Source organism: Xenopus laevis, chromosome 5L (assembly GCF_017654675.1).
Source record: "Xenopus laevis strain J_2021 chromosome 5L, Xenopus_laevis_v10.1, whole genome shotgun sequence".
Lineage (NCBI taxonomy): Eukaryota > Metazoa > Chordata > Amphibia > Anura > Pipidae > Xenopus > Xenopus laevis.
The window spans coordinates 41,689,834-41,706,753 of NC_054379.1; the positions used below are offsets into that span (position 1 = coordinate 41,689,834).

Genomic DNA, 16,920 nt, shown 5'->3' on the forward strand with positions numbered 1-16,920 from the left:
AATCGGGGTTTTTAAGTTCCCCTTCAATCAAAATGTCACATGTAGTTTTTATATCAGACTTATGCATACATTTTTTTTTACACATCTAGGAATGGTTAAGAGGAGAGTAAGGTTTTATTTCACTGTACAGGTATGGAATCTGTTATTCAACTCCATCCGTTTTATCCAAATAATCATTTTCTTTTTAATTAAAAACAATGATTTTGTTTTTCTCTGTAATAATAAAACAGTACCTTGTACTGTTGTACAACTACAATATAATTAATCCTTATTAATCCTTATTTAATGTTTACATGATTTTCTAGTAGACTTAAGCAGGGTTGGACTGGCAAAAACCCAGTGAGCCCTCATTGGCCCCCCCTCACGGGCCAGACCCCCTCTCCCGTATATTATTTTGGCGATGCGCAGCACCGCCTGCGCACCGAGCAACGCAGTTCGCACATGCGTGTGGCGCCGTTCATGCATATGCGACGAGCCATGCAGGCGCGTCACAGTGGGGGGCCGTGGACAGCAGTCCCGGTGGGCCCCTTAGTCCGACCATGGATTTAAGGTCTACATTAAGACCCATTATCCGGAAAACCCCAGGTCCCAAGCATTCTGGATAACAGGTCCCATACCTGTACTTTTCTGTCACCTAAATCACCAGATAGGACTCGCCCTGGTACAGTTAACCTTTTCTGTCCAGTTGTGAGTTGTTAAAAAAAGATTAAAATATTCCCTGGAGAAAGCTATATGTTAGATAAGACTTTCTGTAACTGAGCTAAAAACCTGCCCATTTTTATGTTGGTCTAAGGGGACTGATTGTTAGTTCCATGTCATTTCCCACTCTCAAGGACAAAACCCATTATCCGGAAAACCCCAGGTCCCAAGCATTCTGGATAACAGGTCCCATACCTATACTTAATTTCTGTCACCTAAATCACCAGATAGGACTCGCCCTGGTACAGTTAACCTTTTCTGGCCAGTTGTGAGTTGTTAAAAAAAGGTTAAAATATTCCCTGGAGAAAGCTATGTTAGATAAGACTTTCTGTAACTGAGCTAAAAACCTGCCCATTTTTATGTTGGTCTAAGGGGACTGATTGTTAGTTCCATGTCATTTCCCACTCTCAAGGACAAAACGCCTCTAAAACAGGCACCATTAATAAAAAGAGCAACGCTGACTTCTTTCTGCTCCTAATGCTCCTTCCTGATCTTTGTGGATAAAATGCCAACATCATTATTATGTGTCAGCTTGATGGCTTTGTTCCTGCAGGGCGTTTGAGATAGCAAAAATTACAGTTTATTAGAAAATGATTTGTGGCTGTTATTGTTGCTATCTACTACTACTACATTTTTTAAATACTTTTAAAAATGTTTACTTTGTATTTTAAATCATATTTGTATTTCTTAGCATCTTCTTGTTTTAAGAAGCTAATAAATGAATAGCTGACATTTATAGCAGAACTAATATCTATACGCCTATGACTGTATGAAGCCAAAATGGACAGTAATGCATGGACAAAAACCCACATGAATGCAAAGATTAAAAGAGACGCATAGTTGTAATACTATCCTTGCTTTCAGAACATTTGAATAATTGGAAGGCACATGGAGCTTTAAAGGTTCACCTTTTAAAGTTCACCTTCCAAACACTTTTTTCAGTTCAGTTGTTTTCAGATTGTTCACCAGAAAGACTTTTTTCAATTGCATTCCTTTTTTTTTTTTACTATTTTTCCAAAATGAAAGTTTAAAGGGATACTGTCATGGGAAAATTTTTTTTTTTCAAAATGAATCAGTTAATAGTGCTGCTCCAGCAGAATTCTGCACTGAAATCCATTTCTCAAAAGAGCAAACAGATTTTTTTATATTCAATTTTGAAATCTGACATGGGGCTAGACATATTGTCAATTTCCCAGCTGCCCCAAGTCATGTGATAAACTTCAATCACTCTTTACTGCTGTACTGCAAGTTGGAGTGATATCACCCCCTCCCTTCCCCCCCCCCCCCCAGCAGCCAAACAAAAGAACAATGGGAAGGTAACCAGATAACAGCTCCCTAACACAAGATAACAGCTGCCTGGTAGATCTAAGAACAACACTCAATAGTAAAAACCCATGTCCCACTGAGACACTTCAGTTACATTGAGAAGGAAAAACAGCAGCCTGCCAGAAAGCATTTCTCTCCTAAAGTGCAGGCACAAGTCACATGACCAGGGGCAGCTGGGAAATTGACAAAATGTCTAGCCCCATGTCAGTTTACAAAATTGAATATAAAAAAATCTGTTTGCTCCTTTGAGAAATGGATTTCAGTGCATAATTCTGCTGGAGTAGCACTATTAACTGATGCATTTTGAAAAAAACATGTTTTCCAATGACAGGATGGTTTACCTTTACGTTAACTTTTAGTATGTTATAGAATGGCTAATTCTAAGCAACTTTGCATTTGGTCTTCATTTTTTTATAGTATTTGAATTATTTACCTTCTTCTGACTATTTCCAGCTTTCCAATGGGGATCACTGACCCCATCTAAATCAAATGCTCTGTAAGGCTACACATGTATTGTTATTGCTACTTTTTATTACTCATCTTTCTATTGAGGACTTTTCCTATTTATATTCCAGTCTATTATTTAAAACAGTGCATGGTTGCTTGGGTAATTTGAAGCTAAATTGCTGAAATTGCAAACTGGAGAGCTGCTGAATAAAAAGCTAAATAACTTAAAAATCACAAATAATAAAAAATTACAATGAATTGTATTGTCTCAGAATATCAATATCTATATCATACTAAAAGTTAACTTAAAGGTGACCAACCCCTTTAACTCAGGAATTCTGTTCAGCAGGGACAAAGATAAGAAATGTTTCAACTAAATGTATCAATTTAGAACAGTTTTAGAAAGATATAAGGTGAAAAATTAAACATTACACTTCAATATTAGAAAAATAGTCAGAAATAGTAAATAGAAAGTAATTGAAAAAAATATTTTGAAAACAATTGAACTGAAAAAAGTGTTGGAAGAATGAACAACCCCTTTCAAGTGACTAGACTAGAATAGAACAATTTTTCTTTGTCCTGCCAAATATTCTCTCTGTGTATTGCAGAAAAGGAAGCAATAAGATAAGAGTAATAAACAATGTAATTTTACAGAAATAGCTTTCAAATTGCCCAATTTATAAAATCATTTTTTTATTGTTCGGTACAGGGTCATTATATGTGCATTGGTTGTTCTGCACAGAGAAGCTGAATTACTAGTCCATCACATTAAAGAAATAAGAAATAAGAAAGAAATAATTAAACTAAAACATGCAGCAAAAACAAACAATATACAGGTATAGGATCCCTTATCCGGAAACCCAATATCCAGAAAGCTCCGAATTACGGAATGGCTGTCTCCCATAGACTCCATTTTATCCAAATTTTTAAAAATGATTTCCTTTTTCTCTGTAATAATAAAACAGTACCTTGTGAGATATAATTAATCCTTATTGGAAGCAAAACCAGCCTATTGGGTTTATTTAATGTTTAAATTATTTTCTAGTAGACTTAAGGCATGAAGACCCAAATTATGGAAAGATCCATTATCCGGAAAACCCCAGGTCCTGAGCATTCTGGATAACAGGTCCCATACCTGTACAAATCTTTTACAAATAAAGAGTTTTGTTCTTGAATTTGATATAGAATAGTGTATTGAGTAACCTTATTTTTCCATGCTTTAAAGTGGTCATTAGCCATTAGAATACTTAACCCCATATGCAGTAACTCATAGCAACCAATAAAATATTTGCTTTTTAAGAGGGGACCAGTAAATTCTTCCTGCTGATTGGTTGCTATAGGTTGCTCCTGGATAGGGCAAACAGTGGCTTTTATTACATAACACCATTAATGCCTTTTTTTTCTGTAAGCTTCTTTCAGTTAATAAATAAATAGATGAACCCAGGTGAGATAATCTTAATGGACCAGAAAATTCTGGGCCTTAACTGCATTTCATATGTTTACTTTTAGATTTTTGTATACAGGGGCGTAGCTAAAGAGGAAGCAGGGGTACCCAGGAGGTATAGGTGCCCCATGAGGTCCTAATTCATATTCAATTTAAATACATTTTGGTAAAAATCTGCTGTGGGGTCAACTAATATCTAGTGCCACCATTGTTTGTATCTAACAGTATCATCTCCTAGTAAATGGCTCTATTTGGTTTTATAATAACTCTAAAAAAATATCCCTAATTAGGGCTAGATTAGGTGCAAATTATTCAAGCTTTTTGCGAGTTTTTGCATTATTGCATGGATTTATGTATTATACCATTAATACAGATGTTATATTTGTTTTCAAGCTAGAAGACAAAATGCTGCTCGAGACCTTTTGGAATCAGAGAGAAAATATGTTTTGAACCTATCGCACATCCTGAAGATCAGGGCCACCTTGCAAGGGTCTGATATAAAAAGGGCTACAAAAGAAAGGAGGTACTGGAATTGCCTTATAATTGTATACTAAGTCGTACATCCACCTTTGTTTATAAACAAGGAGAAAAAAAAACATGTTTAATTTAAAAGCCTGCAAAAACAATGGTCAGCATTTTCCTCTGAGCACTTTTTAACAGTACTTAGCTTACTGGTGTTTGTATAGCTAGAATAACAAAATCAATCTTTTATTGATGTGGTAGACTTCATGCCTCCAAAATCAACATATTAATTAGTCTTCTTGGTCGTATGGATGTTTCATGCCATCACTGGCTGAGACTCCCCTGTGTGATTATCAGTAACAACAGAGGAGAATTGTATAAGGAAATGTGGTGGGGGTAGTTATTTTCTCTTGTTCATAACTATGTACAAGCAACAAGTACCTTGCTACTACATACTGTACAATTTCTGGATTGATATTTATTGGTTGGTTGAGATGTTCTGAACTGAAGTCACAAAGCAGCCTTTCAATGCAGCCAATTTTTAACACACTATCTGATATTCATGAGCCACTCAGAGTAAACTACATCAAAAATGGCGGGTGATTTGGTGATGCACGTGGCTCTAACAATTTAAGATGATATAATTATCCTACTCCAGTAGCTCAGGAAACTTTGAACCCATATAATAATATAAATACAAAAGTTCACTAAAAATATTGATTTAAATCTCTAGTAATGCACTTTCAAGGGTCACTTTTTGTTCATTTCTCAGTTTCTTCCCCAGTTCCTTACGGTATTTGATCCAACATCACCTGGACCTGCTGCATGTTCTGCAGGAGAGAGTAATCAAATGGTCTAGAGAGGGGATTTTAGGAGATATATTCCTGAAACTGACAAACGACGAGGTACATTTCTTACTAAAGCTTTATTGCTTTTCCAAAATTTGCTGCCATCTTGAAAGGGGTGGTTTGTCTTTAAAAAAACTTAAAAAAAAACTTTTAGTATGCTTTAGAAAGTGATATTCTGAAACAATTTGCAATGGGTTTAAATTTTTATTATTTGTGGTGTTTTAGTTATTTAGCTTTTTATTCAGAAGCTCTTCAGTTTGCAATTTCGGCAATCTGGTTCCTAGTCTCCAAATAACCCATGCACTGATTTGAATAAGAGACTGGTCTATGAATAGGGGAGGGCCTGGATAGGATGGTGAGTTATTAAAAGTAGCAATAAAATTAAATGTGTAGCCTTAAAGAGCATTTGGTTTTTAGATGGGGTCAGTGACCCCCATTTGAAAGCTGGGAAGAGTCAGAGGAAGAAGGCAAATAATTAAAAAACTATATAAAAAAGAAAATACTATGGCCAATTCAAAAGTTGCTTAGAATTAGCCATTTTAAACATACTAAAAGTTAACTTAAAGGTGAACCACCCCTTTAAATTTTTGTATTAGGGGCAAACTCCCTCAACCCGAACAGAATAATCTTAAAAGCAGATATGATAATATTAAGGGGCAGATTTATCAAGGGTCGAAGTGAATTTGAGTGAATTTTCGAAGTAAAAAAAGTAATTTTTTGGATACTTCGACCATTGAATAGGATACTATGGGGCAGATTTACATAGAGTCGAATATCGAGGGTTAATTAACCCTCGATATTCGACTGCTGAATGTAAATCCTTCGACTTCGAATATACTTCGACTTCGATTTTAATCCATCGATCGAACGATTTTTCTTCGATCAGAAAATGGCTAGAAAGCCTACGGGTACCTTCCCCATAGGCTAACATTGATGCTCGGTAGGTTTTAGGTGGCGAAGTAGGAGGTCGAAGTTTTTTTTTAAAGAGACAGTACTTCGACTTCGATATTCGAAGTCGAAGTATTTTAAATTTGATGGTCCAATTTCGAAGTATTTTTTACTTCTAAATTCGACCCTTGATATACCTGCCCCTAAGTATGTTGCCTCTTCTCTGGCAAAAAATATTATTTGATTTCAAGGATTTAACTATTGTGGCAGTAGATTTACATGCCTGTAAAGCCCAAGAGCACGGTTGGCTAATAATCTGTTTGTTCATTAATAAAGTACGCTCTCACAAACTGTGTATTAATGCAAAATATTTCAATACATTTTGCATAGCTTTCTATATAATTATTTAACTCATTTGAGCTTGTGTTAGGCTTCTCATTTCAAGAATGTAAGTGCATGCATTGATTCTACTGAATGTAATAAAATGAAAGAAAAAAACTTGGTTGAACAATACACGATTTGAGTTTAATTATTGTTTATTCGTTTTCCTTCTATTACTGATAATTCTTTCCACTTTTTCTCCTAAGAACAATTTTTTGGACTACTATGTTGCTTACTTGAAAGATTTACCGGAGAGTATTTCTGTCATTCATATTGTGGTTCTGAAAGAAGTAAGTGCCCACTTATACATTTGACAATACAATCTGTTGTAACTAAGTTTATAATGAACAAAAACATACTAGCCTATACTAATATTAGCCATTATAAAACATCATTCTTTGGGAAGAATTGATTAGAAATGAACCTTGTGTTGTCCCTGTAAATATGCTTTTATTAATATTTTAATATTCTTCAGACATCAAATATCTCCACAATTTACTTTCAAACTGGGCTTTTTGATAATCTGTGGTGGAATTAAACATTCTACTCAAATCCTACTCTAAGGGGGTTATTTATCAAAGTCTGAATTGATCTCAATATTTTCTGCTACAAATTCAGATGAAATCCGCTTGGGTTTTTTGTGATGATTTATTATTACATTTTCCCGAAAATTTGCTTTGCGGTAAAAAAAATAAGATTTTCGAGATTTTTTTCAACCGATTTTCATGACTTTTTTGGAATTTCCACCCGAAAACTTGCACGAAACCCATCGCACATCAAAAAATCATTGGGACTACTCCCATTGACTTATATGCAACCTTAACAGGTCTGAGATGCCGGATTTTGAGATTCTGACTTTTCCATCCTCAGGGTTTAATAAATTCTGAGAAATTCGTGATTTTTTAAAAGTCCAATTTTATAAAAAAAATCACAAATTTTTCGTGATTTGTGCATTCGGGGTCTAGTAAATAACCCCCTAACTATCTATCCGGATATTTCTGAAATTCTTGTTTTGCAGCAATATAGCCTTTTCTACATCTGACCACCATGTCCTTTAGCAATGATGGAAACTGGACTTCATGTCACTTTTTCCAATAAAAGCAGCAAAATTACTCTGGCTACTACAGCCTGATAATAGACTACAAGGAAAAGAGGGAAAAAAATGTTGGAAAAATGCCCACTCTGGTACACTCTGGAAAGGATACAGGCATAGTTATTGAAATTGAGTTAGTGCCCATTTAGGTGATCTGGCCATTTTCTAGAGATGCTGGATATATAATGAAATTTGGCTGTCTAATCATTTGTTACAATAATATTATCATTTGCATTTCCCATTATAGGCTGAAGAAGATATTAAATCCGATCTCTACATATTGCTTTTTCATGTTGTTCAGAGAATTCCAGAATATCTGATTATCTTACAGGTAATGTCACGTGGTAGTAGCATTATTAAAAACAATCTAAGAAAATTTACTGTAACTTCCTATCTCTTCTATAAAACTGGTCAACATGGTGTCACAGTTGTTAGCATTGCTGTCTTACACCACTCGGGTTCTAGATTCAGGGCCAGAACTTGGGGTAGGCACAAGAGGCATGTGACTAGGGTGCAAAACTGGGGGGGGGTCTCCAGGCAAGTACCTTCTCAGCTGCCTACCCTTAGTCCGGTCTCATGTCTTTACTCTCCTCACATGTGGTGGTCTGTCAGCCCAACAGAGAGAGGGAAACTGCCTATGACTATTTGTGCTTGCGGGTGCAAATTTCCTTCTGAGTGGCACTACTTCTATGAGATTTACCCCAATAATGTGCTCAGGATGAGACTTTAAATCCCAGGGGATGAGCCCTCGCAACGGCGTGGAGACAGTTTGGTGATTAACTGTATGAGATGCATAGTGATTGGGTGCCAGTGGTTCTTTCAACTTAACCATGGAACCGATTTATTAACATAATAGATTAACAACACAAAGAATAGTCATGACACCTTAGTCAATGTATATTCACAATAATGATCAATAGCAAAGTCTTCCTTCTAGTAGTGCTTGAGAGGGGACAAACAATCTACCCAGTCGCCGGTTTCCTCTGAGGACACCACGAATAGGGAACCCAGGCCATCTGGCTGGCTCTAGAGAGGTTATTACAGGATCTAACTATTCTTTACTAGTCCTGATTAAGAATGGCCCTACCAGTGACTCTGATTTGCTTAGGAGGATCACTGCCAGAGACTCCTGGCAAAAAGCCCTGAGACTGCATGGCACAGCCATTTTATATTAATACACAGTGCCACCTAGTGGCCAAACATGGGATAGCTATGGGTCATACTGTAACAGAAAATTGGGAATTACTCATTTCCTTAGACTAAGGGTCTCCTTTGTGCCCAATCCTTAGAGGAATGCAAATTAAATGGGGATACATTTGTCAGTCCCTTACACTAGCAAAAGCACTATCTGCATGAACTGTGTGTTCTGTCTGTGCTCTCCTTATAAAGTGCTGCGGAATATGTTGGCAACATATAAAGAATAATAATATTAAAGTTGTAGTAAAGTTGTCATGACTTTTAGTTGAATGGACAGTCAGTCTAATTTGTGTGAAATTCTAGAATTCTGCCCATTTTGAGAAGCCCTTACATAGCATTTCTAAAGTTTTCCATACCATGACCCTCAAGTGATCGCATCTACTGCAATAGTTTAGGACCAATAATGTTCAGAGTTAAATTAACAGATTTTACCATAGCCTCAAAAACTCTCTGTTCTGTGAAGGAAATCCATTAACGTCTGCAGTTTATAAAAGATAGTGCTTATTTATATATTAGAGATATATTAGAATATTTTGTTATGAAAACAAAAACACTGATATGACTGTGACATGGATATTTGTGCCACTGCCTTCATCTTGCCTCCTGTTATGAATTGACGCTGGGGATCCCAGAAGTTATCACCACCACTAGCTCCAGAGATCCCATAGCAGCTTGCATCAATGGATGCAGCAAAATTGCACATGTTGTTTAGACAACCTAAGTGACACCATCTGGACTTTTGAGTGCATTGGCGGATGATTTGCATCGAAGCACACACAATACTGGAATTATGTGTGGCTGACGATACACATGACACTGGCATTATGGAAAAATGCAGCATTGTGGGTAGAAATCATGGCAATTGTATCCATACTTGGACTGAGCAGTACATGCAATGCTTCAGTTTAGTGGTGTGTGGGTCAAGTTTCCCTCGACCCGCACCTGACTCTAACCCACTCCCTTCCAACCCAAACCCAGTTGGGTCCACTCTGTCCTCTCTATTTATAAACCCACACCCAAAAGGGGCAGAGCAGGCGTGAGTTTATAAATTCAGGAGCCAGAAGCTGGAAGCCGGCAGTGTGAGGTCAGAAGGGAGCGGAAGGGATTGATCAACCAAAACACGCCAACATTTTTTGCGGTAACTGGCCCCGGGTTTCGGGCCTCCCCACACACCACTACTTCATTTCTATGTGCACATCTGTCCTACAGTACAAACCTACTTTGTGACATAATAAAAACATTTTTGTGTTGGTGCTCTGCATCTGAATGTGTATTTTGAATTGCAGCTTTATTAGGCCTGAAACACAAGTATTTAACTAGTGCATTCTGTGAGTATGTTTTCAGCAAACGTGTCTGAAAATTTTCTTTCCTAAGCAATACCTTTACTTACTGTATATACTCGTGTATAAGCCGAGATTTTCAGCACCCAAAATGTGCTTGAAAATCCTACCTCGGCTTATACGCGGGTTAGCTGCCTTACCGGTAAATTTGTAGAGATGAATCCCACATGATCCCCCTCCCAGCCGCGAAGAAAGAGCAACAGCGCAAGGAGTGTGTGTGCACGCTGACGTCATCAGCTCAGCGACGTGACAACTCCGGCACCGGCTGCAGGAAGCAGTATCCCCGGCTCTCCCCTTCTGCCTGCCAGCATCTCCGGGCTGCCCCTACCCCAGCGATCGCTTAAACTTTGAAGGGGCCCAGCAGCAGAGAGCAGCTTCCCCTCCCACCCACTAACAACTCTGGGCAGCCTTTGAAGGCGATCAGCGCCTACTACAGGGAGCAGCTTCTTGACTCTCCCCTCCCATTGGAGCAAATTTACCGGTAAGGCAGCTGTCTTCTTAATATATCTATTTCATCTACCAGAGGTTTTTTTTTTATCATTGTACGATGAATTAATGTTTTAAGCATCATGGCTTGATTTTTAACATTAAACCGACTGTTTGATATTTCTGAGACTTTTCTGAGTTGTGTCTAGGCTTATACGCGAGTCAATAAGTTTTTCTGGTTTTCATAGGTAAAATTAGGTACCTCGGCTTATACGCGGGTCGGCTTATACACGAGTATATACGGTACATTTTTTATTTATAGTGGATTTTTTTAAAAATATGATCACTTTGCCCCAAACCAAAGTGGCAGTTTTTTGAATTTTGAAACCAGGGGTGGATGTAATTAAGTGTTTCTCTGCTTTGTCTTTTTTCTGTGGTTACGCAGAATATCTTGAAATTCACAGAACAGGAGCACCCAGATTATTACTTGCTTCTTGTGTGTGTGCAGCGCCTACGAGTTTTCATCTCACACTACAGCGTTTTGTTTCAGTACAATGAGGACCTTCTCATTCAGAAAAGGAAGAAACTTAAGAAGTAAGTTTTGAGAAATACCAGCGAACTACAAAAAATGACTAATAAATGTTATCACTTAAGGTGCATATACAATGGCAGTTTGGTTGTTCAGTTGCTGTGTGCTACTACATGGAGTAATTGGTCCTGTTCCTATTTATGGTTCAGTACTCACAGAAAGGAGCTGAATACTAGTACAAAAAATGTCTGATTTTGATCTATGTTTCCTAGTTTGGCACCTTCCCTGTGAGTACATATGGTTTCATAGGCCCAATTTTGTGTACAGGTATATGTATCCACACACATTAATCTTACTCAGTTGTGCTTGAAAAAGTGCACACAAAATATACAGCTAATACCACAATGTGTAACCAGGCTGTAAAAAAAAAAACATGACTTACATCAACACCATAGACCATACAGGTATCATATATGGTACACCAAAAGGCATTACTTGGTACTTACACCACTTATAACTGAAAATATAGGATTTCCAAACTTCATATTTAATGAAAACATGTAATGAAAGCATCCATTTGTGGAGAACAATATCACAATGGTTAAGGTTAGTAGAAAAAACAACACAATTTAAATCTAACAGATGACGGCTTCATGTTTAGAATCAGTAAATACAGATATGATATAATGATTTAAAGGGGTTGTTCACCTATGAAATGACTTTTAGTATGATAGTGATATTCTGAGACAATTTGCAATTTGTTTTAAATTTTATTATTTGAGTTTTTTTTAGCAGTTCTCCAGTTTGCCATTTCAGTTGCTAGGGTCCAAATTATCCTAGCAATCATGCATTGATTTGAATACGAGACTGAAATATGAATAGGAGAAGCCTGAATAGAAAGATGAGTAATAAAAAGTAGCAATAACAATACATTTGTAGGCTTACAGAGCATTTGTTTTTTTAGATGGGGTTAGAGACCCCATTTGAAAGATGCAAAGAGTCAGAAGAAGGTAAATTATTAAAACAACTATAAAAACGAAATAACATACTAAACTTTAACTTAAAGGTAACCTTTAACTGCCAAGCACTTGGGTACTACATAAAAAATGCTTTTTTGCTTTTTGCCAAGAACGTAGTACCTACTGTACATGCTGTGCAGTAAAGGGGTCCCTCAATACACTAGCGGCATTTGCTGGCATGCATGCAAGTTTGATGTGGCCCCAACCCCCTAGGCAACGAGCCAAGGGGGCTGTAACCATGGTTCTACAACGCGATCATCGCAAGACCCCACTTTTTACCTCCTTGTCACACAAGTCGCAGGACCTGACCTCCAGTGTTCCCAGCGTCACCACTCACTTCCTGTTGTGCAGGCTCTGCGATGCTGGACCCTCCTTCCCCCCAAATTAGGGGTGGGGAGGGAAATTGCGTGACTTTTTGTCACAAAACAAAAAAGTAAAAAATGTTTTACCCTTCCCACCGCTAATTTGTGTATGCAAATTAGGATTTGGATTCGGTTTGGTATTCAGCCGAATCTTTCTCAAAGGATTCGGGGGTTCGGCCGAATCCAAAATAGTGGATTCAGTGCATCCTTACTTTCTTTACAGATTTACACATATTTACACACACATGCATGCATTTACACATATACACAGTACACATTTTACTAAAGGTAGCTTTTTTTTTCTTTTTCAAATATTTATACACTCACACACATATACATACATTTACAATTTTTTTAGAGCTGCACACACATTCATACACAAAATTGAAATTTGTACCTACTGTAATACATAAATGTATGTCGGCCAGTAATTCCAGATCACTGACATCACATCCAAAGCATCTCTTTTGAATAGAGAAAGAAACCTTGATTGCTTGGCATTCTTCCTGGATGTCATTAAATCTATCTGAGGGTTCCTGAATCTTTCTTGGATTTGCCATTCCCCTGGCAGAATCACATCCCAGAATCACACGATCTGCCCAAACACTGCCCACTCCCTTTATGTGAACAGCTGAAATCTGCAATCGGAATTTCTCTGCCCAGTTTCGGATCTTTAGGGCTTCCTTTAGCAACAGAGGAGACCTGGTCCCGATTTATATAAGAGATGGCCGTAGCATTGTCTATCTGGACCTTTACGGATCTCCCCACAATATTGTTTTGGAAGCTGCAAAGGCCAGGCCTATTGCCCTCAACTCCCTAAAATGTGATGATAGAGGCCATCCAGGTGAGCCCCCCATCCCAGGCCATAAAGTATAAAGTAGGCTGAAACCATATAAAAGCTTAAAACTCTTGTTCAAAAATTGAGCTTTCATTGTATTTTTTCCATTCCAGCTTCATGAAATCTTTCATCAGCGGGTGTAAAGGAAAACTCTTAGCCTTTATACAGCCTCTAAAGTCCCCCACTGGGTCCTTGAACTGGCTTGTATTTTTAGACGCATCAATAGCTGATCTGCCCTCCTTTATCAACTTTGGCACTTTATCAGTTTGGAAAAGGGCCATATCCACCTCCTCCTCTGAGGATGATGACCCCACCTCATCCAGAACTACCAGGTCCCCCTCAGGGCTTGTATCCAAATCCTGCTGGAGAGGAACCTTATTAGGTACACCACTTTGGTGCCCCAAATCTTGCAAGGACTACTTAATGAAATCCTTAATCAGTTTTATTGCAGAAACTGAGAGGTGATCCTCTTTTTGGGAAGCTTTCTGTAAGCAATCTGTACAGCACCCCCTTTGGTAGTCATCCAGTAAGGGGACCTCACATTTCCTGCATACAATGTGCTTACTATTCCTGCTCCTCTTCCGAGCCCCTTGGCTCTCAGGTGGGCTTGACATCTTAAAAATCTTCAAAAGCCTTTTAGGCAGAACAAACCACCTCTTGCATTCATATGTACTAGTTTCATTTGGGGTCTCATATGCCAGTTGCTTTGGTATATCTATGATATTGGGCATCAAACTTTTCAGTAGAGTCGACCCTTGGCGTCAATATTTAGGGTGTTTTCCAATTGTATGTAGGAAATTGTGTAAGATGCAACAAATTGTATTATTTTTAGGTGACTTTCAGAAATGTCATAAAAACCACTTCATAGCTTTTCAGTATGGTAGTTTGCAAAATGGCATTCAGATAGCTTCGTTTTTCTGAAGTCGCACAAAGATGCCTCAAGAGGAAACGTCGGGCGAGTTTGAAAACAGAAGCGATCTGTATGTCATCCCTCGACAATTCACATTCTTGCCAGCGGGAAGGCATTTTGGGGTGCCACCACCCTTAAAGTTAATGGCGACTTTTTTTTGTCCTAATGCATCAAAGTCAATGGGCGTTTTTTCTTATGGGCATTTTTTTGCTGCGAATTTTCCCGTGGCGAATCTTAAGCACCGTTTCACAAGGAAAATTCACACACGGTGAAATTCTGTATGTGGCTGCAAATCCATGGCTGGCGAATAAATTCGCTCATCACTAGTGCTTAGAGGAAGTAATAGCATTAAGGAAAAGTATAGTTGCTTTTGTTTTACACACAATGACAACACAAGTTAGGCTAGCAACACTAGGGGGCCGATTCACAAAGGGTCGAATATCGAGGGTTAATTAACCCTCGATATTCGACTGGGAATTAAAATCCTTCGACTTCGAATATCGAAGTTGAAGGATTTTAGCGCAAATAGTGCGATCGAACAATAGAAGGATTATTCCTTCGATCGAACTATAAAATCCTTCGAATCGAATGATTCGAAGGATTTTAATCCAACGATCAAAAAAACTTAGGAAAGCCTATGGGGGACCTTCCCCATAGGCTAACATTGAGTTCGGTAGCTTTTAGATGGCGAACTAGGGGGTCGAAGTTTTTTCTTAAAGAGACAGTACTTCGACTATCGAATGGTCGAATGATTTTTAGTTCGAATAGTTCGATTCGTAGTCGTAGGTCGTAGTAGCCCATTCGATGGTCGAAGTAGCCCAAAAAACACTTCTAAATTCGAAGTTTTTTTACTTCATATCCTTCACTCGAAGTTAGTGAATCGGCCCCAAGAAGTAAATGACACATTTACAGGTTCACTCTGAATTACAAGTGCAAAACGCATAAACAATTAATTTGTAGGCTTACAGAGCATTGTTTTTAGATGGGGTCAGTGTCCCTCATTTGAAAGCTGGAAAGAAGAAGGCAAATAATTAAAAAAAAACTATAAAAAAATGAATAATGAACAGCAATTGAAAAGTTTCTTAAAATTTGCCATTCTATAACATGCTAAAATGTAACTTAAAGGTGATTTGTATGTGTATACAGAAGAAAAAAAGATAGTTTTGCTTTCAGTTCACAAAAACAAAGCATGGCATAATTGTGATACCTCTTAATGGCTATATAGTGCAAAGCAAACTTTCATGACTTTGTGGTTCCTTCTTCAAGCTGACATTTTACAAAATAAATCTGAAAATACTGGGCACATAAAATTGGAGAGAGTGCAGAGACTAAGTGCAACTAAACTGGTTAGGGGGATGGAAGACTTAAATTATGAGGGTAGACTGTCAAGGTTGGGGTTGTTTTCTCTGGGAAAAAAGGCGCTTGCGAGGGGACATGATTACACTTTACAAGTACATTAGAGGACATTATGGACAAATAGCAGGGGACATTTTTACCCATAAAGTGGATCACCGTACCAGAGGCCTCCCCTTTAGACTAGAAGAAAAGAACTTTCATTTGAAGCAACGTAGGGGGTTCTTCACAGTGAGGACAGTGAGGTTGTGGAATGTACTGCCGGGTGATGTTGTGATGCTGATTCAGTTAATGCCTTTAAGAATGGCTTGGATGATTTTTTTGGACAGACATAATATCAAAGGTTATTGTGATACTAAACTCTATAGTTAGTATAGGTATGGGTATATAGAATTTATCTGAGAGCAGGGAGGGATGTATGTATGGATGCTGGGTTTTCATTTGGAGGGGTTGAACTTGATGGAATTTGTCTTTTTTCAACCCAATTTAACTATGTAACTATGTAACTATGTAGTTGTATCATTGTTTATACACTGTCCTAAAATAACCTAAGGCCTATGGAGTCATAACAAGTTCTCATAACAAGTTCACATCACATATTTCTTGGCATAAGACTTGAAGATTTTGCCTGTGTACAAATTTAACCAGGTTCCCAGGTATGTTATCAAATAAACCATAGCATGGACATTTACTTTGTTAGTGAGACTCTATAGGTTAGTATGGGATTAGATATTCTGGTGAGATTCAGGAGCTGTTTAATGCTAATTAAGACAGTTTTATACTAGTTCAAATTGTGTGTTTTTATTTATGTATGAATCATGTTCTCTTTGCTTTACTAGGTCCTCTATGATTAAACTTTACAAAGGACTCGCATCCCAGTGTTCTGGAAGTAGCCAGGAAGTTCCTCCCAGTGTGAATACCTCTTCAATCATTAAAGAAAATATCATCCAGTCTGATGAAACACATCAGCTATATCCTGCAATGCCAGGGTCCAACCTGTAAGCTTTTATGTCCCGTGAAATGCTGTATGTTGTATGCCATTTTTAATGTGTTTAAATGGACTTATTTATTTGTGCTCCCTGCTTCTTCAGTGGAAATACAGCTGAATGCAAAAGTTTGGCCAATCCTTGCCAAATTACATATTTAGTTACATTTTGTACGTGAATAGTAGGGAATAACTTCTGCAAGAATCAGTGTGTTAGAATACAACATGTTAGCAAATGTTAATGTACAGTTACATTTAATTTCACCAATTTAAAGCGTAGGAACAAAGAAAATAGTAATTATGGCATGTATAAACATTTAGACCAGGCCTAGACCAAGTCAGTGGGGAACAAGTGTCTGGACCAGGGGTAGGT

At 37.8% G+C, this 16,920-nt stretch overlaps 1 protein-coding gene across 5 annotated transcripts in view; it reads left to right on the top strand.

Annotated features, from left to right (window-relative positions):
* The window catches only part of arhgef33.L (Rho guanine nucleotide exchange factor 33 L homeolog), a 61,952-nt gene that overhangs the window by 38,518 nt on the left and 6,514 nt on the right, over positions 1–16,920 (top strand). For 4 of the 5 annotated variants that reach the window (XM_041562688.1, XM_018262240.2, XM_041562686.1 and 1 more), the window contains exons 8-13: positions 4,310–4,439; positions 5,151–5,283; positions 6,702–6,785; positions 7,836–7,919; positions 10,997–11,145; positions 16,402–16,560. In XM_041562688.1, coding sequence (XP_041418622.1) covers positions 4,310–4,439; positions 5,151–5,283; positions 6,702–6,785; positions 7,836–7,919; positions 10,997–11,145; positions 16,402–16,560 — 739 coding nt within the window. The remainder of the gene's footprint in view (positions 1–4,309; positions 4,440–5,150; positions 5,284–6,701; positions 6,786–7,835; positions 7,920–10,996; positions 11,146–16,401; positions 16,561–16,920) is intronic. The other variant, XM_041562687.1, reaches the window with a different exon arrangement.